General features: G+C 36.6%; 1 protein-coding gene across 1 annotated transcript in view; it reads left to right on the top strand.

Annotated features, from left to right (window-relative positions):
- The first annotated feature begins 8,343 nt into the window (after positions 1-8,343).
- Positions 8,344-25,078, top strand: part of axo (axotactin) — a 29,919-nt gene continuing 13,184 nt past the window's right edge. The window contains exons 1-14 of the mRNA XM_073091716.1: positions 8,344-8,604; positions 9,328-9,462; positions 10,259-10,481; positions 10,839-10,975; positions 11,164-11,315; positions 11,387-11,450; positions 11,717-12,001; positions 15,297-15,403; positions 16,337-16,951; positions 17,565-17,745; positions 17,948-18,065; positions 18,873-19,021; positions 20,450-20,652; positions 21,242-21,453. Of these exons, the coding sequence (XP_072947817.1) occupies positions 9,351-9,462; positions 10,259-10,481; positions 10,839-10,975; positions 11,164-11,315; positions 11,387-11,450; positions 11,717-12,001; positions 15,297-15,403; positions 16,337-16,951; positions 17,565-17,745; positions 17,948-18,065; positions 18,873-19,021; positions 20,450-20,652; positions 21,242-21,453 (2,558 nt within the window). The 5' untranslated portion in view covers positions 8,344-8,604; positions 9,328-9,350. The remainder of the gene's footprint in view (positions 8,605-9,327; positions 9,463-10,258; positions 10,482-10,838; positions 10,976-11,163; positions 11,316-11,386; positions 11,451-11,716; positions 12,002-15,296; positions 15,404-16,336; positions 16,952-17,564; positions 17,746-17,947; positions 18,066-18,872; positions 19,022-20,449; positions 20,653-21,241; positions 21,454-25,078) is intronic.

Here is a 25,078-nt window from a genome sequence, read left to right as displayed (position 1 = left end):
GAATACTTCCTCTATGAACAGTTGTTCAAACAAAGGCGAGAGCGCTGGAACGTGGCCACATTAAAGACATTTAATTATGTGAGGCTCTCGGTTGTTCGTATGCTGTCAGTTTTAATTTTCATAAGAAAGGCGGTATGCATAACCCAATAACTCAATATTTAAAGGACCCGCCGTGTGTCTGTGGTGGCACCGCTACACCTATTTTTGACTTGAAGCAGTATTGTGCTGCGTTCTACTTTGAAACATGTAGTATGGCAGAGACAATTAAACAAAGTTTATTAAATTAGAGTCAGTAATAACGCATTTTTCTTTCCAGGAAAGGCTGTAGTCTTATAATGACGTCATATCAATAGCAATCATAGATTCCTGGTCTTCATAGATTTAGCTAAAAACAATTTTCAAAAGTATGTAAACGCGGTAGATCATGGCCTAAATCTTTCTTACTCTATGAGAAGACCGTTACCAAGCAGAGAAACAGTAATGGTAAATAAGTAAATCGAACTGTACCCAGATAATTTGCTGTTTCCCTAGTCCTAACAATATGTAGGGGCTGTAAATCTGGGTCGATTGTAACAGGCGAAGCGCGGACCAGACTTGTACATCCGGCTTCTACACAACGTGGGCCAACAAACACTTCTACCAACATATACATTATAGACGTCAATAAAATGCTGTCCCAGAGCTGGGCTGTCTTTGAGACATAGAAGAATGGAAGTCTAGTCCGCAAGCTGTTTTTCCTTACTGTAAGATTTACCTATTGTTCGATGTTTGCTGATTTTATGCATAAAAGTACCCAATACCCACTCTTGAGCCCACTTATGTGAAGGGCCATGTACCAAGTGTCGGAAGATAAGATTAAGCTGTCCGTTTTATATTACTTATTTGAATTATACTTGATCGGATGATGAATGTTTTATTACGACAAAAGGAGAATATTACCACATACATAACATTAGTAAAACATAACGTTCTAATAATGGAGAAAGGTAAAGACGTTAATACTGAAGATGTTACAGTGTTTAACACACAAACAAAAGGTAGTAGAACCCTTCGTAGATCGATGGCCATACTTAATTCTAACTAATACATGAGTTTAAGTATTTCCATTCTAGTTTGATGAGTATAGTGCGTCAAACTTCTTAATTTTCTAAAAGCTACCAAGTATTCCATTCCAAATTGGTCGTAAACGATGCTATATAAGCCTTACCGACAACCAGGTCAATCGTAAGCTTAAGTCACTACTTATCTATTAAAATGTTCGTATAAGTCAGATGTTACATTTCACATATTGCTCTGTCATATTTCACGTGTTAATACGTTACATTTCACGACACTCACATATCATACAACATATAGGCGGTAATTCTAGGTCAATAGTAACAGGTACATACATTGCCAATGAATTAATTAAATCGTCACCGTGATTATAATATTATATTCTTTTAAATAATATTACATGACATTAATATTTTTAAATAAGCTTCTATACTAACTCGTTTAAGATTAAATTCTTACCAGAGGTAGGAATTTGATCTCACAGATGCGTAGCTCCCCTTGAAGACAAGTTGGAACACCCCGGATAAGTCTGCCTCTCTTAGTACATTCCTCAAGCGGAACACATTAGCGATTAGGTTTTTCCAAAATATTTCAATTCACACACATTTCAAGACACTGATAGTAATCCTTTATCCACGAAAAAATATCCAAGAAAAAGTGGATAACTAATAAATAAATAAATAAATAGAATTGACCATGATTTTCTCCATATACTCGTAGGTTACATTTGTGTATAAAATGTAATTTCATTCGAATTTAGAACTTGAATATCTTAAAACTATCGTTTTGTGTCCTGGATCATTTTCATTTAATGTCCAATTGAGACAACACCGCAATAGTGTCACGTTAAGATGACGTCAATAATCGGAAAGAAACCAAAAAAAATGGCCGCTGCCATTCACCACTTATCCGGCAAATTTTGTATCGTTGCTCGGTTACATAACGCCGAAAATATTTAACTTGTTTTGCTTGCAATTGGTTCGATCATCTGTACCTTTCATTGGCGGATTGACCACTATAACTTGAGCCCCAAACATTTTATTAACAGTAACGTTGAACAACCAAGAAAGGTCTGACACGAATGGTTGTTAATAAGTAATTACATCATAGATTCAGACAGGAAATAATATGCAAAAAATCTCATGTGCAAAGACAGACTTGTCTCTATCGATACAGGTGTTTTATTCATTTTTGGTTCGCTATTTAGTTATGCATATTTGAGTTGCAAGAAAAGAACGTGGGACGTGGGACCAGACAACTCTATTACCGCTGTTTTATTTTTTAGAGACGAAACATTTCTTAAAATGTGTTTTTAAGATATATTTTTAACGTTAATAATGAATATTTTTAACGTTAAAGATGTGATAAATGAGGTTGTAGTTCATGTAATAGTATTTAAAGAAGACAAATTTAATTAGGGAACTATGTAGTTAAGTTCTGATTATTACGGAGAGAATAATTAAAAGAACGTTATCTGGCGCCGACCGTAGCCAACCGCCATACTTAGAGTGGTTCTCTGATGTATATTAAACATTCCGGTAAAAGATTTACACAATACAAATTACGCAGTCTCTCTCTCTCTCTTTCTTCTTTTTTGTTTTATTCTATTAACGCCTTTAAACGACCAACTACCTATGTTAACCAAACAATATAGGAATCAAAGCCACTAAAGAATTTTCATTCTAAAGAAATAACTCTGACACACACGTATCAAAATCGTTAAACATTGTAATAGAAATTTAATATCGGCTTGTATTCCTCTAAATCCTCTTATTTCTTTAATTAACTATAATATACTTTACACACACATCACATCTGAAGACTTAACTAATCAGAGCTTTCATCAAACTAATCACATTTGCTTCTCCATGATGACAGGCGCTTTAACGAGTATTTGATGAAAAGGTAAGTTTAATAAGAAATTTCCCATGAAAAATAATTTCTTCTATATAGTGACTCACATATTAACCGATATAACCATTTTGTTCGATACTAACTTTAATCGTTTAGTACTGCGATTAAAATAATATAGTAAAATAATAAGAACACTAAAGCATTAAGTTTAGACAAAATTCTAAAATTCGGCCTCCCATCCATGCAATTTATAGGATATCGCCGTTTTATTTTTTCCAATATATGTACTTAGATGGATATAATTACAATTTGTTGTGATGTTGAAGGAAAACATTTGAAGAAATGGATATTTTGCGATATATCTATATAAAACTCTGAAAGTCATGTGAAATCGTTGCACGTGACTAACGCAGTGGACTGTGACCTAAATCCCTTGAGAGAAGCCAGTACCCAATGGAACAATAATTGGTTGATGACGACGCATACGCTAGCATCTTGATATATTTCATGCATTAAAGCGCACAAGCTTATAAGTACTGCTTTATGGAACGAATGCACAATTACTAGGTCTGCAGCGTAATTATATATTGAGGTTTAAGCTGCAGATATATCATTTTTCACGCCAACTATCAGCACCCAAATCTGGTTTACCGAAATTGCTCTTACGGTACTGTTCCGATCGCAATCAGCATCGTTCGATTCGTTCCAATACGGCGGTTCATTCTTTTAATCGCTTAACCTCGTTTTAATAGCCAGCCTCGCGAAATGACGACAAATCGTTAATCAATTTTGCCAAGAAAGTGAAATTTGTGGCTAATTAAACAACATCTAGAAAGTCGCTCCCTAAGCTGATTAGCTAAGATTAAATTTATCTGACAATTTGATGTTGAGGCTGCAGATAAAAGAGAGAGGCTGTTGCGTTAAATGTCAGCTGTTGATGTGCTCTCGACAGATAGGCAGTAGCCTGCAGTAGGTAAACTTGATTCGCCTAGCTTAAATTATTATTATTGCCAGTGACGTAATATAACATCTTGTTTTACAAACATCCTCATATTAATATCTATTTAACGACTTGCCTTCAATAGATCGTAGTGTGTTGTAGTTTTTGGAAGCTTTGACTTGTTCTCGTTATTCGGAATAGGAAAAAGGTAAAATATTTAACACTGTGACAATTTTAATTACTTTTCATGGTAAATACTGGACTTAAAGTAAAACATGTAAAAACTTATTGAGCCAAACAATACCGTGAATAAAACTATATAGTGGCAATTTATAATTTGAGGTTGGACAATCCTTAGAAATAACAATACTGTTGTTCAATTTGGAATATTAAGTTAGTTAAAATTGCCTTCTTCAATGTAAACATCTCCATCAAATTCGTAAGCCATCGCTAATTGCCGGACAAAGAAACCTAACACAAAACATGATATTATGACATCATAGTTGCTATTTCAAAATGGTGTATGTTAATAGGATACGTGTCCAGTTTGTTTATTTACATTCTTCTAAATTATGGTCAACTATGGCGAACTATGGTATTAAGATGCTTTGCATATTTCTCAGAGTACAAAAAAGTCGACGGTTGGAAAAACGTTATTATGGTGGTAAACTCTCCGTGGTTCGACTCCGGCGGTACCACCGCAACACTTTTTCTGCCTAATAACAGCAGTGTGAAACGCTGCTGTGTTCTGGTTTCAAGGGTAAGGGAGACATACTTTTCCGAGGCATTCCAGCTTAGTCCTCGGGAGTAGCGGCGCATCTGTGACAGGCCTCACGTAGAAATGTTGGCCAACCTCATGTAGGAATACCTAGGAGTTAAAGAATTGAAGGAGCAAACCTTGAAAGATCTGATGGTATCAACGTCTGTAATGGAATTCTAATATGATTGGGGTCTTACCTAAAGTCTATCACAGATGCGTTACCCTTGATTACTAAGTTGTAACACCTCTTACATTTCTGCCTCGCCACATCTTCAAACCAGAACAAAGCAAGGGCATAGCTTAGAGATGGGAACTTATGGCAAGAATAATAAACTATATAACAATATTTCTAAAGTAATCTCGGTTCAATGACCTAAGCATTTCTATTTACAAAGTCAGTTGCGAACTCAGTAAATTTATAAGTAAGGTTCCTCTACAAACATTTGCCTATGAAAATATACTTACGATATTTATAGCACGTAATATTGACCTATATAAAATTCTTACGTAGAGTTACAGAAACATGTTTGACCACGGAAATCAATAAGTTACAGCGTACCTATTACACTACCTTAGACGTATAAACCAAATAAGACACCTTATTCAAAATATACGCTTTCTTCTAACATACCCTGGAGCTAAAATAGCCTGCGATTGTATAAAATGCTTTAAATCTGCAACATAGACATGAAAAGGTACTAGCTACTTTAAAAAAACTAAACATGAATTCAAAGGTAAAAGTCTTACTCCCATCCCCTATTTTTGCTTTAAAAATCATCAAATTAGGATTACCTGTATCCAGTATCAACTTATTAGTATATTAAAATAAAAACGAGATCTATAAATTAATGCTTTGTAATGGCACTTTTAAATTATAATTGTTATCAAATTTCTGACAGGAATGTAAGTAAATTGTACACTGGTATGAAATCGGAGTCTGTTTATTTACTCGATCTGTAATTCTCGCATTAAACTATGTCTATTTAAAAATTCTCATAATGATAGTCCGACGAGATTTACACAAACCAGTCTTAGTTCCGCATCACTTAGATTGGCATAACGTTGAGGTATTTGAAATATTTGTTTTTTAATCTAATCATACATGTAGAAAATCTGAATGGACACCTCGTTGCAATTAAAAAAATAAACACTGATTTTTTATGGAAATATATAGATTAATGCATTTAGCAACGCTATTTAGTTACGGATTTACAACCTTTTATTTGTTATAGAAAAGCAATCCAATTCTTAACGATTCTCAATGCTTTCTATTCGAAATAATAAATCAGTGTATTTGCAATAACGCCAAATATTTGGTCAAACATAAGCCAAGTTTGAATAATGTCACGAATTTCTTTGTAAATAAATATAAATAAGAGTCGTCGATGAAAGCGTTTAAAATTGGTTACTAAATGGAAGAATGGATAGGAAAGTGACGGATTATTATAAAGGAATAATACTTTTTTATGACTGACAACACGATTTTTATTGTTTACATCAGTTAGCGAGTATTTGAATTGAAGTAAATCTTTGAAGCAACATAACAACGTATGTACCCAATGTATGTTTCTTTTACATTTAAACTTGACAAGATTAGTGACGTCAATTCAAATGCAATATGGCAGCCAATATGAGGGACAAATTATTTTTCATGGGCCTCAATGATATGGATAGGTATATACCAAAAGAGTTTTCTAGAAAGAATAAGAAAACGCTTGTTTAAATATTAATTTGCATTTGCGAAATTTTAATTAAATTTAACTTTTATTCATATTAAACTAAACATTTATTCATATTAAATTATAATATGAATAGAAGTTTAGTTTAGTTTAATTACGCATGGCGATGCACAATCCATAACATTACCCATGTCAATGCACAATCCATGATTTAGTAAACTTAAATCCATGTTGTTGCGGAGTAGTTTTATAGCATAGCAAAGCAACACATATATAGCTATAGGATAATTAGTTTATACAGATAGGATATTGCTCTTAGACAGTACATGTAGAACCTAGACACAAATCCTTGAAGGGGATCTTGTTATTTATTAATCCAGTAGCATCTAGTGACCCTTCGAAGCGGGAGCAGACGTGTACGTAGACAGTAAATTGCCTCCTCAAAGTGTTAAGGGGCAGGAACCAGGGATTCCTTACAAGATTCCTAATACAAGCAAATGTGACTTTCGAAACCACTCAATATTGTTGGCAATGCAATTCTTCGAAAAATAAGTTTATTTCAACTTGATAAGATAAATTGAACCTGTGGTCTCCTGTCTGTATATATTTTTGCGGTGTCTTCTGAACGGATGAACGAACGTTACCTACTTTTTATTAAAATTTGTACAGCCACTTAAACTTTTTGAGTCCACGCCATAGGAACTACTAAATAATGCCAAATATCTTGTTAACCCGTAAACCCGAAAGCCTCGAAAACGTTAGCCTTATATACGGCGATTAACATTCGCCAAAAGTATCAACTTGACAAGTTTGTCTAAACTTAAGTGGGGTGTCCATCAACCTGCGACTGGCATGTCCTAATCTGTCACCTTCCACTTTCCCCAATCCAGCATCATAGTCCTCTAAAGCAAAATCGCAGAAATTTCAAGACAAAATCCATCTAAGAAGTATCAAAAGCAGCTCAACACTGAGCAAATCAAATTGGCCGTCATTACCAATTAGCCAAAACGTGTCAGCGATGCATCGCACGGGCACCTAATTAATCACTTGATGCATTCAGTAAAAGTGCAGTGCATTGTGCGAATATAAGTAGTTTTGTGTCTTGTTTTTGTGGCGGTAGATTTATGTATCTGTGAAACCTTTGGGTGAGTCTCCAATACCTACCTCTAACCACGACCGGGTATGGTTGCATTATATTGTAGTACTCAGAATGCCGTGGTAGCAGATAAGAAGGATTTGTGGCGTTATAGTAATAAGGACCAATTTTCAATAAGGACTATCTTCTAATAAATAACTTCAATCGGTTTTTCCTTCTGCCAGTTTTTTAATCGTAAAAAGGATAGTAACTAATCAGTTTTTCTAACTGGAATTTTGGATTTACTCAAGGCCCACTTACTTCAAGGGTCCCTGCAAATATAATTTTCAAATATATCGCCAAAAAGGCAAATATTTCCACAAGAGTTTTCCTATATTACTTACGTGTTGAATATTTGCCTAAGCTGTTTTGGGATTTTGCTACACATTTGGACGCTATAGTTATATAAAAAAACATAAAAATAAAATTAAATCTAATATATAAAATTCTCGTATCACAGTTTTCGTTGCCATACTCCTCCGAAACGGCTTGACCGATTTTGATGAAATTTTTTGTGCTTATCCGGTATCTATGAGAATCGGCCAACATCTATCTTTCATCCCCCTAAATGTTAGGGGTTGTTCACCCTTAACATTTTTTTATTTATATGTCAACACAACGTTTGCTGGGTCAGCTAGTATTTTATAAAACCATTACTCTACATTAACGTGGTGAATTTAACCTGACATCATTTTGTAAAAACATATTTATCTATTTTAATTTATATTACGAATAATATTCTAACACACTTTACTTAATACATACAAAATCATATTACTTTCCATTGATTCAAAAAAAGGAAATTCCGCTCTCCTCTACGCTAGACTTCTATAATCTGTCCCAGGGAACGATTGTGACCCACGAGACAAATTGTAGGTGTGATTACATGTTGTTAAAGTACGCCTCAGTGCACCGCGGCTGGGGTCGGTGGCGACGTCCTTGCCCGTCTCCGTTCAAAAAATAAAATAGGACGCCGTTGCCTAACGTTATTTAAAAAAAAAACATTGTTTTTAATCTGTCCTTAAAATTGGCGCGCAAAGTGACAACAAAATGTAGCGGTCGTAATTAAATAATTTAAACGTTTACGTGTGCTGTGTTTATAATTAAATTTAAATGTTGGTAATGTAAAACTAGATGATTTGAGTGCATAGAGTTTTCTGTTCGGAAAAATAATTAAAACGTAAGTAGGTACCTATTTAGCTTTAATAAGAAAGAATTTATAACTGTTAATGATTTTTACGCCGCCTTCACATGTCAAATAAACTATAAGTTCTACGTTCAAATATTCACTTCATAAATAATAAATTAAGTGTCATGTTCTGAAATTTAAATTAAATAATAATAAATAATTTAGATTTCTTTAAATTCTACAATTCGTTTTCAAATATTCCAATATCGAAGCTCAGATCACCTAAAGCGAAGTCCAAATCCTCATCTAGACGGCTGCGGTTACTTAAGCCAATTTATCTTCAGAAAACAACCACCGATGCTTGACCTCTCGCCATTCTACAAAATTCTCCACTAGTCGAATGAAAACAAAAAAGTCGCAACAAGACGGATCAAGTTACACTGGACAACTTTTAGCCGTTACACAGTAGTGTGTGTACACACTGATTCCATATTTCCGCTGTATACCCTAGGCGGGAGCTGGGTTTATGACTTTGGACCCTATTGTGTCAATTGAAGGGTCTGAATTGTGTTGCGCGTTTTGATTGACAAAGCGGAAGAAGTTTTGTAAGGAATCCGTTCCATTCAATTTATAATTTAAAAAGAATTTTCTTTTTAATGTCGTTACAAATGTGAGAGAAAAATCCACGTTAATCGTAGTGTAGTTGAAAAAATATATATTATGACCACAGCTTGAAATATTCCTTTATAATATACTTTTTGAATTTATCCACAGATAAATGACATTAATCGAGAAGAATGGGAATATTGCGGCAAAGAAGAAGAACCATCCTTATCGTAACTTTGATTTTATATGGAGCAGCTGATGTTCGTAGTAGTTTACCGGTTGATATGACATCTGAAGAGAAAGGTAATCTCTTTTTAATTATTTTAAGTATGATCAAAGATGAAATAATGCATATCTATACAGATAGTAAGAATGCCAGCTTCGCTTATCTGTACATCGAACATGAGAGAACAGGAGAAATGAAAACGAGTAATTTTTCTGTTATCTTTGGTATCAATGTCTGTCTGTCTGTTTGTTTGAAATTGCATCACACAGAAATTACCAAATTGAATTCAACGAATTAACAATATACTCTTGTTTCGTATCTTGACCACTTATTCTTTATTTCATTTAAATCGATGTACTGTATCTTTTCGATGTACTGGAGCTTCATAGATGGCGTTGTACCATTGACGTTATATTCTGAATCCACGAGAACGAAATCGCAGGCACAGATCGTTAATAATAAATTGACCAAAATAATATTAGTCATTATATTAACTGACGCTTCTTAGGTTTGTAAATGATAAAGAAGAAAGATCTTACCTAGAGGTTTGTAACGCAAACAGTGCAAGTCAACGATGACCACTATTTGTTTCTTTCCTTTTTGTTTTTTGTATTCATCTTAATAAGTCGCTAAATTTCCAGTCACTTTGCCAAACGTTAACGTCAATGATCGTTAATGACGAACGTTAATGACGTCAACATCAACTAGCGCGATGACTGTAAACATTACAACGTCATTGATTGTAACAATGATACCTCTAATATCGCCCAGCGAGAGAGATCATTTTCTTACGACACTCACACCATCATTTAAGTTTGCGTATTATTTACTAGTAATTTTTGTATTTATCTCTATTAGTGGCTCAATTTCCAGTCATACTGCCAACAACGTTAACAATGACGTCAACATCATCAAGCACAACGACGGTGAACATTACAACGTCCACATTTGCAACAGTCATACCACCGATACCGCCCAGTGATAGAGACCGCTTCCTAACCTTCGCTGAATCTGGTCATGATCGGACTTTCATGTTCGCTAAAGATAACACGTATATACAACTTGATGGTGACATTATACAGCGGTTTCAGTTAAGGTCAGTGCATTATTAATTACATTTATGGCTTTTATTTAAATTTTATTGAAAATCAAAATTAATCTTATGTAACATCATGCATTTGCGATAATAGTTATGTATCCATAAATTGATAAACTGAGGAACATTTTGAATTCTAGTTGAAAGCCATAAAAGTTTAATGTACCTACAGATTGACTAAAATAAAAATAAACTTTCAATATTTATTATTTATATGCTAATCACAAAACAAATTAGTATGATCTATCTATCAAAAACTGCCTTTTCCTAAATTAAAAGTTTACTAAATTAAACTTTTTTAATTTTTCATTTTTCTAATTAAACTTTAAGCTTTAAAGTACTTAATTGAACTTTCAGATTATGTAGAGAAATTTCATTTAAATTTCGCACGAGACTCCCACATGGGCTTCTAGTATACCACAATGTTAAGAATCCTGTATTTAAAATGCAACCGTACGCTTTATATGTTATTGTAGAAAAAGGTGAACTTAAAGGTAAGTATCAAACTAAGTAAATAAAACCAAATCAATAATTATTTTATCATTATGCAAGTATAAAGCTATTTGTGGTATTAGAAGAAACTGAGCAAAATAAGGAAATAGATTATTTTAATACATTAGCCAATATTGAGCCGAAGTGGTATAATAATCATAATAATCAATTATCTTCAAACATTTTGCAGTGGTGCATGTATTTGGTAAACATCTTACTTCAGTGACTGTTGGTCGAGCCTTGAATAGAGACCAGTGGCATAGCGTGGTAGTTACTATTGACGTTCATGGAGCCAGACTGATTGCTAAGGTTGATCATTTGAAGGAAGAAGTCTATTTAAAAGTAAGTAATTGCAACCTAATTCTCAAACGTATTGTGGAATTATGTTTAAATTAATATCACATTTATTACAGGGGTTAAGTTTTGATACCAACTATGGAATCACCGATAATCTTACTTCAGTCATACTTATTGGAGGTAAATATCTAAAATTCTCATTATTTATTTCGTCTGTATCTCAAACCATCCCAGTAAACAATCTATTATATCTATCGTACCTAAAATGCAAAAAAAAAGTTATAAATTTAATCTCTTAGCATATTGTAATTCTATTCTAATTAGTGTTATAAATTTGTTTATGAATAATCCATTTGCATGAGGCGGCCGCTGCTTATTATTATCACTGTATATCTATCCCTAACGGAGCTCTATATAATTCTAAAATAATTAACTCTTTCTCTCAGGCCTGAGCTCAGAGGAAAAGCTCCACGGCGTGAAGTACATTATAGAGTCGTTCGTTGGTTGCATCAGCGATATGGTCCTCAGTTCCGGCAAAGCCGCCTCCGACCTCCTCCCGATCGTGCCTCTCATAGCCACCAAGCACGAGAATGTTAAAGTGGGTTGTATAGACAAATGTAGAACCGTCGAGAACCTCTGCTTCGAAGGTTCTAGATGTATCAATGAGTATAATGGCTACAGGTGCGATTGCTTCGGGACGTTGTATGAAGAGCCGCTTTGCGATGTTTATAGTACGTATTTTTTTTTTCTTTTTGTTTTATAGTAAACTAACTAAACCCAAGAAAATCTTTTCAATAGTTTTCAATGGTGATTGTCAAAGTGAAACCTACCAATTTGCACTTGGCCACAGCGGTTGACTATTGTTTAATCCTTCTCATTCTGAGAGAATACCCGTGCCAAGCAATGGGACGTAATGGGTTGATGATGATGATGATGAACTAATCCCCCAATGCTTAGCTGTGAGTCAGTCTGATATTAATTATTAAGGAAGTAAATAAAAAATCTCACCCCGTTCCTGTGAGAACTTTGGGAGTTTTGGGACAAAACGTAAAAAGATAACAAATGCCTATCAATGACATTATTGCTGTAGCCACTTTACATTTAATGCGTGATCCTTTTTCATCCAATACGAAAAACATTATAACTCATAAAAAACACAATTCCTTAATTACGCTATTCACATCTGATACAGGCTTGTCCAACTTCCATTTTATAGTATTATTTAGTCTTTGGATAAAGATTTTTATTATATCACACTCTCAAGTGCAACGATAACGAAGTTACTCGTATGATAGAGAGTAATACACAGTCAAACGTTTCGTGTAATATAACTTTGGTAACGCACTCCGTATTTCATGATATCATCCCATAATGAAAGATGATAAGGATTATTATTCTTATCTTTATGAATAATATATTTATATTATATGCATTAGGTTACGTAATTCTAAAAGTACGATTACATGTAATTGTTGTAAAGTGATTGCCTTTAAGTATATCGAATAATCTACTTAAAGACAATCACTTTACAACAATTACTTATAATCTTAAACGTTGTTTAGGATATATTCGAAATATTTCGAAAGGAAAAACAAGGAAAAGGAAAGGAATAATAAGGAACATAGGATGTAAATATTTCGTGAAACAACTTTGAAATATGACAGGTTTAATGCGGTTAACGGAGAGTTTAACTCCTATATGTATAGTTAATTCCAAATCCAAACCACATCCATAATTGGATTAAAGTAAGAAATGCTCAACATTTCTGATGAGCAGACTTCCAAAACAAAGTAACAAGGAAGCTTAGAACGTAGGTGATAGAACCCTTTGTGATTCGAGTCCGGCGGCACCACCGCGTCACCTATTTCTGCTTAATAACAGTAGTGTTAAGCGCCAATTTTTTCTAGTTTAAAGTGTGGTAAGGGAGACATACTTTTCTGAGGCGTTCCAGATTAGTCCTCAAAAGTAGGTTCGCATCTGTGGCCAACCTCAGGTAGCAATATTTAATCCTATCTGGGGATGATTACAGATGTCCATGGGCGACAGTAGCCACTTACCGTCAGGTGAACTGCATGCTCGTATGCTACTCCTATATTATTAAAAAAAAAATCAAAAATATATATATGAACGTGCTTATCATTGTTCTAAGGAGTCAAATTTAGGTGTGGCAATTGTAGGCAGGTACTGCTACACTTAAATACGAGGAATTCAACGAACATTAACGCTTATTACTTCTGATAACCACTTGACATCAGATGAACTGCATGTCTCAACAATAAAGTATTCAATCGTTTCAGCGTCACTGCGCAATTCGATGGTCCATCAATCTATCGGTCCATCCGTCTATCGCTCCATCAGTTACTTAACCACATTAAGTTACAAATGTATATATTTGCCCACCACAAAACTCATCATCGAAAATGTCGTATCCAATTTAGCACTTCTTCATTTATACTTTCACTAATAATTATACTCGATTCAGGATTACGTCACAAATAGTTATTGCTTCGACAGTTTTAACCCTGGAAGTCATAGTTACTAAGAAGTCGACACTAAAATCTATATTGTAATCAACTGTTAGTATTTAATAATGCTCCTCATCCATATCTTATTAATAAATATTGTGACGGTCATGCTTATATTATTGTGAAACCAGTATCCAAGATTGACGCTTTATTTCACAAGATTTGACCTAGAAATAACCGTTTAAAAAGGACAGACCTCCTCCTCTCTTAAAGACTCTTAAAATAACCTCTATACTCCCTCTGGGGTCTAAGTTACAATGCCTCACTTAAAAGTGTCTACATCATCACACACTTCAAACCAGAACACAGTATGCACTGCTTTATTATTGTCAACCGGAATATTTATATAACCATATTTTTATTGATATTGATTAGTAGGTACTATGCTAATAGCATCTTTCACTTGTCATAGCATAACGGTTCACACTTTGAGTTTATATTATAATGGTTAGAAACAGAACGGCTATAATGGTCAGAAATAGAACTGTCTATAAACTTATCAAGTGGGCTGATGTCCGTTTGCGTTCCTGAGATACTATTTTTAATCTGCCTTTTAAATAAATATAACAATTTAATAGCAATAGACGTGTAGGCCGAGCTGCCTACATGCGAATTGGCCGATAAAACGTCAAGCAATTGCGTCAATCGAAGAAAATTATATTTATTCTTTTAATATTAAATAAAAGAACTTCATAAGAAATACGACAATTACAAATTAATTATTGCTTGCTTAAACGGTGAAGGAAAACATCGTGAGGAAACCTGTATACCTGAGAGATATATAAAAAAAAAAAAATCTCAAAAGGTATGTGTCTACCAATACGCACTTGGCCAGCGCGGTGGACTATGGCCTAATCCTTCTCATTCTGAGAGGAGACCCGTACCCAGCAGTGGGACACAGTAATGGGTTGATGCTGATGATGATGACTCTCATAGCCGCAAATTAAAATTTGCCCAATGTGTCTTGGGTGCCATGGACACACTGAAAGACGAACACACAATCATCGATCCCCCATTATAGAAGTAGCCAACGAGCATGGAATCACCTGATGGTAATTGGCTACTGCCGTCCATGGACATCTGTAATCAACCCCAGATAATATTAGATTCCTACCAGACGATGGCCACAAATATATTGTCCCTAAGAAATAAGTTGCAACGCCTCGGGTAAATATTAGGTAGAAATTAAAGAAATAGGGCCCTGTGACAGACGGACAGACAGCGGACTCTTACTAATAGGGTACCGTTTTTACTCTTTGGTACGGAACCCTAAAAAAAGACGGGGCGTTCTTGCGTTTGGTGTAGAACCACAAAGGATTCTGCCACCTTTAAATCCAAGATTCCAAACACTCCTTTACACTATATAAGGATTTATCACTCAAACCTCCATTAGCCTTGTTTTAAACGCGCATACATTTAATTAAAAGCATAAACACAATGATTGCACAAACCCTTTCACTACTAATAAAATTTATAATTACGTCACATAATTGCATTGCAGCGGCGACAGTGTTAACACTTCGAGGCTCCAGTTACGTATCTTATCGGGTTTATGATTGGAAAGACCGGGTCCACTCCACCAACACACGAGTCAGTCTGCATTTTAAGGTAAATTCCGTTGAATTTAATGCATATGTATGTAATAAGAAGAAAGGAAGAAATCAAACTGAAAAGTCAAAACTTGTCGTTTCTTTAAAAGTGCTGAACTGTAAATGTCCTAGATATAAATTAAGTTTTTTTACTAAGTATCATCCAATTACTGTGGTACATATAAACTATTTACTTACACGTGATAGCCTACTGGTTGAAAGTGGGCATTTCAATCGTGCATTAGAAACATTCTGACACACACTTCTGATTATTCGAAGTTATATGAGTATTGAACATGAACTTAGGGCGAAGAAAAATATCGCGAGGAAACCTGCATACTTGAGAATCCTTAAAAAAGTTCTCAAAGCTATGTGAAAGTCTATCAAACGCAAACCGAACTTGACCAGCGCGACCAGACTTATAGCCTAATTTGTATCATTGCTAGAGAAGATACGAGTACGTGCCAAGCAATGCGACAGGAAAGGGTTAATTTTAATCCTTTATTTTACTCAGTCTAAAATTATTTATGATAACGGAAGTTATATAAAATACAGATATTTATAATAATCAGAAAATTTTATATTTTACAAATAAAACTCAATCTTGAATCGAATTAATTGTAGAAAACTGACACACTGAGTTAATTGAATAGGTAGTTGTACAAATAATTGCATTATATCAAAGTAACAGTAGCGATTTTATTTAATTATGTTAAGCAACCATTCTACTTCATTACTTGTTCTCCGTATTATTGTATAATAAGACATTAAAGTAAGATAGCATTCAATGCCCAATTCGTATCATGCACCAAAATAAGAACGTTCGACCTTTCGAAAACAATAAAAGTCACTAAAAGGAAATGATTTAGTATCGAGGTCACAATATAAATGCCAACGTTTAAGCGCTCCTGCAAATGAAAAAAGACTCGATACATTTATAATTAACTTTCAGACTCGTTTCGACGATTCAGCATTATTTTACGCCAGCGGACAAATCGACGACAAACACCATTACATCGCTCTGTCGATACATCAGGAAAAAGTTGCTATTCAAATTGACTTAGGCGATGGACCGGTCGAGGATTACTTAGGTGAAAGAGTAAATAACAATCTTTGGCACAACATAACAGTTATTTTACAAGAGAAAACAGTGTTCGTTTACCTTGATAATACAAGTGCAACATACGAAGTGCCTGGGGACGCGAGATACGTTTGTATTGACCCAGAAATCTACATTTGCGGTGGTCCGGATTTACACAAAATGAAAGGATTGAAATCCTTCAACAATTTCGCTGGGAACTTAAAATACGTTTACTACAACGACGTGTCGATTTTGTACGAGTTGAAGCAAAATAACCCTAAGGTGCATTATATAGGAGTATTGGATCCGCTGTTTGAGGAGGTCGATATCGAGGTGATACCTATAACGTATCCGTTCGCGACTTCGCATATTTGGTGGCCTTTGAACCAGACTAACAGCATCAATTTGATTTTTGACTTCAAAACTAGTAAGAATATGGCCGTTTTGGCCTACAGCCAGATCACGTCCGGACAAGGCTACTGGGAGGTAAGCTTACGTAACATAAAATATACCTGTCTTCAGTAATGTCCTTAAATGGCGCGGTGCATAACATTTAAGGAACCTACTTAGTCCAAGCTGTTTGACAATAAAATACGAGTGTTTACGCGGCATTAATTCTCCCCAAAGAGCATATTATAGAATGTATTCAATTATCATCGATCGATAAAATTTATTACGGAAAGTATTTTCCTGAGTATATTGTGGTTATGACCAATAGTGGTTATTACATATGACTACATATCTATTGGCAGCAATGTAAACAAGAGTTTATGCATTAGCCACTCTTTGTTCGAATCAGAATAAAATTTACATGTGCATAAAAGAAATTATGCTGTCTTTAATAACGATCTTAGATAACATGTCATTGCCAACACTATTGCAAGTGATACAGAAAATCACAAAGAAAATTAATGCGGCAATCTAAGGCTAAGACAAGGATATTATAATGTGTGTAATAGTATTATGTGGCTTTTATTTAAAATTGGTCATGTCTCTGAGGAAGTATCGCCAATTCAGGCTCATGAATTAAGTTACATTGGTTCCAAAAACTTTGAAAATAATCATCACTTTTAGTACATTTTTTTTCATAAAATTTAAGGTCAGGATGGTGAAAGAAGAAATAAGATTTGAATTAGTGCCAGATGTAGGTAAGAATGTCACTGTACTCAAATCAGTGAAATTTAATGTTAGCAACGATTGGCATACCGTGGAATTGGACTATCGGAAAGGAAGGATCAAACTGACTGTCGATTATCACAATAAGCATGCTCAAATGTTTGGTAAGTTTAATATTACATTAGTCAAACTTATGAAGAATAACAAAAAATAGAGTTTTTTATATACAAAACGACAAACCTAATTTAACAAATAGTATTATTACCATTATGAACGCTCAAATGTTAAATAAAATATATGTTCATAAGTAAGAATTTGTTTTTCAGAAATTTTATAGGATATTTTTAAAGGTTTAACATCTTTCAGGTTTAGATTTCCAATTACAAGACAAAATCGTTATAGGAAGCGGTTTGAAATCAGCCAATTTAGGTTTGATTGGGTGCATGAGGAATATCAAAATCAACGGATTACTCATAGAACCAAGGTAAGCGTTAAATTAGGAATGCACTGATGAATTAAAAATTCTGGAAGCTAATACTGTGAATATTTCCCCAAAATTACTCTTCGTTCTAGCGGCTTATGCAAACGCCAGGAATTTTAATAATGCTCAACCGCATAGCGTTTACAAAATGCAGGCCACTCAGATGATTACCTGTAGGTTTGTCACGAGTATTATTTTGCCGGTCCATAAGAAAATTTGTTTTATGTTTCATAAGAGTATTCTAACGCGTTATTGTTCTTTTTTATTCTTATTGAATTTTCTGTATTACATAATTTACGTTTTTCTATTAATATTAGACGTAGATAAAAGTTATTGGAGAGGATCTTTAATTTTACATCATTATTATTAGTGTATTTAATATTCTTACTTTCCTCCTCTCAAGCTTCTTTACCCGCTTAATCTGTAGAACAGAAATAGAATTTCTTAGACTATGTTATGGTATCTTACTTTTAACTTTTATATCACATTATTACTCGACTGCAGAGGGTAATGTTTTTCAAGCGTTTGTATCTACGTATGTCTCATTATTTGGCACGCACTTCTGGCTCTGTAACCCTATTTACGGATTTTGACATATAATATGTTTTGGATTCGTCTAAATTGTGGAAGTAATGTAAGCTATATTTTTAAGCAGTCGGGTTTTTAGTTATTTTTAATAATTCGTCTAGTTTCTATTGTTACTTCGCTCTATTTCTATTGTTACTAGTTGTTATTGTTCTTCTTATCTCTATATCTCTTCTTATTTCTATATTCTATATCTCTATGTTACTTTTAGCTTTCATATTTTAGGTTCGTGATCAACACAGAGCGAGTAGTAGGAGAAGTAGCTATCGACGACTGTAGCTACGTGGACCCCTGTACACGGCCAAATACTTGCGAGCATGGTGGAATATGCTCTATAAGGGAAGACAGGGTTATTTGTAATTGTGATAACACTGGTATGTATGGTTAGCGAATGCTTTTTAAAGCAAGTCTAATATCTTAATTAACGGACTTTGTTACCGGAACCGATTAAGGAACAAAGGTAGCACAATTTTTGGTTCAACTTCGGTGGCATCTCCACACCTATTTCTTCCTGATAACAGCAGTGTTCAACGCTGTTATGTTCTAATTTGAGGGATTTGGTAAGGGAGACATACTAAGAATTCCAGCTTAGACCTCAAGGGTAATGGCGCATCTGTAACCGAGCTCATGTAGGAAACGTATTTGGGATTGATTACAGACGTCCATGGACGACAGTAACAACTTACCATCAGGTGGACTGCATGCGCTTCTAATGCTTATATTTATTTGGCCGGCCTCAGAGACACCAGCCCTCTGGTACATTTATTTTTTAAAGTAAAGAAACAAATGTAACAAATAAACATCTAGTTTAATTTAACCAAGTGGTTTGTTAATTGTATTATTAATTTCCAAATTCAGCCATAAAGTTGAATAGAGTGATGAGATTGAATAATATTATGTATATATTCATTATATGATTAATTATTATAATAATATTTACGCTCAAATTAATATTTATTTGCATTCCATATATGAATAAAGTTTACATTTATATTTTGATGTATGTTATAAATCTAACGCTAAGTCATTATTAATGTTGTTTCAAACCATAATAATCAATTTACTAAAACTACAAACATTTCAACTAGCAATTCTGATGCCAAATTAATATCGTTTCACTGTCAATAACAGAAATTGGATCGTGTTTTGTCCATGGCAATGCTAATTTCCTATTTTCATCAAAATACCTTTGTCAAAAGTGACAGATTTATTTATTGATATTAGGATATACAATCGTTTAAAGAAATATCTTTTATACAGAGGTTGATTTGATAGGAAATAGATGAAAAAGTGGTTACATCCATTGTTAATAATCAATCTATCTATCTTCGTGATGGTATATGTACATTGTACATGTATAGTATAGTAATTATGTAAGTTAAAAGTAATAATATGTAAGTATATATTCTTTGCGAAATTTTGAATTTCTGTCTAATGCTTTGCCTACCAAAGATCGATAATTAACAATTGCAGATTAACAAAAAAATAAGTACATAACTGAATGATTAAGTATGTAAATGCGCTTAAGACTTAATTGCATTTATGTACCGTTTTATCGGTAGGAAAAATAAATCCATGTTTCATCCGTATTTCTCAGACACTATGAAAAACAAAGTAAACAAACTATTAGTTTTGAAATTGCTGAATGTAAGCGAAAATATCCCATAATTCAAATAACTCATCTTCACAGAGTGTACTGTTTTTATTTTCAGTTTTGCAAATTTATTTTTTCACCTCATAGTCGGTAAGTTAAAGTAAGGCGTTAAAGACACATTTTATAACGAAAGACGTAATAATTACAGGATATATAGGAGAAAACTGTCACTTCGCCACATTCAGGAAGACTTGCGAAGAACTAGCTTTACTGGGTTACACCAGGAATGATGTTTACCTCATAGACATCGATGGGAATGGGAAGTTCCCTCCTGCTCATGTCAAATGCGAGTTTCAGATCGAGGCAGACTCTTCAACAACCGTCGTCGAACATAATCTGCCTAGCCAAGTTGTAAGTGGTTCGACTCCGGCGGTACCACCGCCACACCTATTTGTGCCTTATAATAGCGGTGTTAAGCTCTGTTGTGTTCTGGTTTGAAGGGTGTGGTAAGGGAGACATACTTTTCCGAGGCGTTCCAGCTTAGTCCTCAGGGGTACCGGCGCATCTGTGGCCGACCTCAGGTAGGAATATCTAATCCTATCTGGGGTTGATTACAGATTAACACACTTACCATCTGGTAGACTGCATGGTCGACCGGTATTTCAAGACAGATATTAAAAAGGTCACAGTGTTAGTGCATTCTAATTTCCGAAAAAACTTAATTGATTTAATTTTTTTTTATTCTGTATGTTCAAAGCTAGAAAGATAGGATACTTTGAGATTACTGTTGTCGAGATTTTTTGTCAGGACAACGTCTGAACAGACAAAGTTAATTGATAATTTTCATAAACGACAAAAATATATATTTACAACTAAAATTATAAATAATAGACGTTACTATGATATTATAAGTGGAAACATTATTAAACCTAGGCGTTTAAGACCTTTACAAATAAGTACTCACGATTACATTAATCTAAAATTAAATTTTCTGTTACAGGATGTTAGATCAGCATTAGGACAAGACTTCAGCTTCAAGATCAAGTACCGTGAGTTTACAGCAGAGATGCTGCAAGAGCTGATCTCGCACTCGCTGTTCTGCCGCCAGTACATCAAGTACGACTGCAACATGGCGCCCCTTGAACTGCACAGTGCTACTTGGTTCATATCTTCCTCCACTGATACTGTGGATTATCTTGGAAATGTTAAACGGTAAGTTATGTGCCATAACATAAATAATTATTAGATTAGGATGGATTGTGCCGTGTGGTGCCGGCCTCGAATAGCACCACTCCCTCTCTTCCCGTGGATGTCGTAAGAGCCGACTAAGGGACAAATACCAGGAGATGGGCAGCAGCATTTTCCCGTGTAAGAATAACACCTACTGCGGTCACCAACACGCATGCCAGGCGCGGTGACTATGGCAAAAACCCCCAATGATAGGTGCAGAAAAGCCACGGCCCCCAGTCCCCGGCGGCCCCGCTATTCCGGGCTATGGTAGCGGCCAAGGTAACGGCGGGGCAGGGGGTGCTAAGAATCCCCGGAAGAGAGTCGGCTACCACACACGACGACTTCTGCACCTGGCAACATACAATACCAGGACACTGAGGACCGACGAGAAGATACAGGAGCTGGAAGAAGAGATAGACAAGTTAAACTGGAGTATTTTGGGATTATCAGAAGTCCGAAGACAGGGGGAGGACACGGTAATCCTTAAATCCGGCAACTTGTTCTATCACCGGGAGGGCGAACACCTGTCTCAAGGAGGTGTCGGGTTCCTCGTCCACAAATCCCTCGTTAACAACGTGGTAACGGTCGACAGTGTGTCGGCAAGGGTAGCGTACCTTATACTCAGAATATCTAAACGGTATTCGCTGAAGGTCATACAGGTATATGCGCCGACGTCGACACACCCAGACGATGAGGTTGAGGTTATGTATGAGGACATAAGTAGAGCCATACATACCTCAAAAACCCATTTTACCGTTGTTATGGGGGATTTTAATGCAAGACTAGGCACGCGAAATGGTGACGAACTGAAGGTGGGGCCCTTTGGAATTGGACAACGGAACCACCGAGGCCACTTGCTTGCCAACTTCTTGGAGAGGGAAGACTTCTTTATGATGAACTCCTTCTACAAGAAGAAGGCACAGCGAAAGTGGACTTGGATAAGTCCCGATGGTACCGTCAAGAACGAGATAGACTTCATTTTGGCAGACAAACGGCACATATTTAATGATGTCTCTGTGATCAACAGGGTGAAAACCGGAAGTGATCACCGGATGGTAAGAGGCACATTAAATATCAACGTTAAGCTCGAACGGTCACGCCTGATGAAGTCTACGCTCCGCCCAACATCTGTCCAAATCCAGGGCTCCGAAGGCTTTCAGATTGAGTTACGAAACCGTTTCGCGTGCCTCGATTCTTGCGTTTCCGTGGACGATATTAACACCCAGGTTGTAGCAACTGTCCACGAGGTAGGGTCTAAGTACTTCAAGGCCCACTCCAGTGGTAGGTCTCGAGTTCTCTCAGAGCATACTCTCGGTCTTATGCGGGAGAGACGAGAACTGTGTGTGCAGTCTCCAACCTCAATGTCGAAATACAGGCTGCTTAATAAACAGATCTCCCAAGGTAGGCGACGCGATTGGCGTTCTTATAACGCTAATCGCGTAAAAGACGCTATTGAGCGAAACCGAGGCTCTAAAGTGTTCGCAAGAGATCTGTGCATTGGGCAGAGTCTGTTGACGAGGTTGAAGACCGAGTCGGGCACCATAGTTTCGTCTAAGCCCGAAGTTCTGAGGGAGATCGAGAATTACTACGGACAGCTGTATACTTCTGCACGAGTTCCAGCCCGTAAGACTGTGAACGACAAACGTGCTAAGCTGACCCGACACTACACCGAAGACCTCCCGGAAGTCAGCCTGTACGAGATTAGAGGGGCTCTCAAACAGCTTAAAACCAACAAGGCACCGGGAGATGACGGAATCACAACAGAGCTGCTAAAAGCTGGCGGAAAACCCGTACTAGTGGCGCTCCAAAAGTTGTTCGATTCCGTGATCAATAGCGGAACTACCCCGGAAGCGTGGAGCAGAAGCGTAGTGGTACTGTTCTTCAAAAAGGGCGATAAAACCCTATTGAAGAACTACAGGCCCATTGCGCTTCTGAGCCATGTTTATAAGCTCTTTTCGAGGGTCCTCACTAACCGTATTGCACGCAGGCTTGACGACTTCCAGCCTCCCGAACAAGCCGGATTCCGAAAAGGCTACAGCACCATGGACCACATACACACGCTCCGGCAGATTATACAGAAGACCGAGGAGTATAATCTGCCGCTATGTGTTGCCTATGTGGACTATGAGAAAGCTTTCGATTCTATCGAGACCTGGGCAGTGCTGGAGTCCCTTCAGCGATGCCAGATCGACTATAGGTACATCGAGGTGTTGAAGTGTGTATACAAAGCCGCCACCATGTCAGTCCGAGTACACGATCAGAGGACGAACCCTATCCAATTGCAGCGGGGAGTTAGACAGGGCGATGTTGTATCGCCGAAGCTGTTCACCGCTGCGTTGGAAGATGTGTTCAAGCTGATGGAGTGGAAAGGTCTTGGCGTTAACATCAATGGCGAACACCTCACACACCTTCGATTTGCCGATGATATAGTCATCTTGGCAGATTCGCTGAGGGACCTCAGTAAAATGCTAGGAGACCTCAACAGTGCCTCACAACGGGTGGGTCTTAAGATGAACATGGACAAGACGAAAATCATGTCAAATGTCCATGTCACACCCGTACCGGTAGTTGTTGATGGCACTCCTCTCGAAGTTGTTGACGAGTACATTTACCTGGGACAAACGATCCGGATGGGTAAGTCCAACTTTGAGAGGGAGGTCACTCGAAGAATCCAACTCGGCTGGGCTGCGTTCGGGAAATTACGGAGTATCTTCTCGTCCAAAATTCCTCAGTGCCTGAAGTCGAAATTATTCGAGCAATGTGTGTTGCCAGTGATGACATACGGCGCCGAAACGTGGTCGTTTACTGTAGGCCTAGTTCGAAAGCTCAGAGTCGCTCAGCGTGCTATGGAGAGGGCTATGCTTGGTATTTCGCTACGAGACATGATTCGCAACGATGAAATCCGTAGACGAACTAAGCTTACCGACATAGCTCTCAAAATTAGCAGGCTGAAGTGGCAATGGGCCGGCCACATCGCTCGGAGGACCGATAACCGGTGGGGAAGGAAGGTCCTCGAGTGGCGACCACGCGTAGGCAAAAGGAGTTCAGGCCGCCCCCCGACCAGGTGGACCGACGACCTGAAGAAGACGGCGGGAAACCGCTGGCTTCAAAGGGCACGGGACCGGTTGGAGTGGCGCCAATTAGGGGAGGCCTATGTCCAGCAGTGGACCTCAAAAGGCTGATGGATGGATGGATGGATGGATGAAGATTAGGATGCAGTTCACCTGATGGTAAGTGGCTACTGCCGCCCATGGACATCTGTAATCAACCCCAGATAGGATTAGATATTCCTACTTAAGGTCGGCCACAGATGCGCCGGTACCCCTGAGGACTAAGCTGGAACGCCTCGGAAAAGTATGTCTCCCTTACCACACCCTTCAAACCAGAACACAGCAGCGTTTATACTACTGTTATTAGGCAGAAATAGGTGTGGCGATGGTGCCGCTAGATACGAATCACAAAGGGTTCTACCACCTTCAAGGGTTAAGGGTTTTTCTCGCAATGAGTGCCACCAAAAAGTCCCGATTATTTTGTTATTAACATATCTACGTTTTTACTGGTTCTATAACAATGACTGCATGCTCATTTACTATTTTCATATTATAAA

Source organism: Epargyreus clarus, unplaced genomic scaffold (genome assembly GCF_041222505.1).
Source record: "Epargyreus clarus isolate Ecla_fem2 unplaced genomic scaffold, WU_Ecla_fem_2.2 ptg000034l, whole genome shotgun sequence".
NCBI lineage: Eukaryota > Metazoa > Arthropoda > Insecta > Lepidoptera > Hesperiidae > Epargyreus > Epargyreus clarus.
This window is presented reverse-complemented; position numbering and strand designations above follow the sequence as displayed.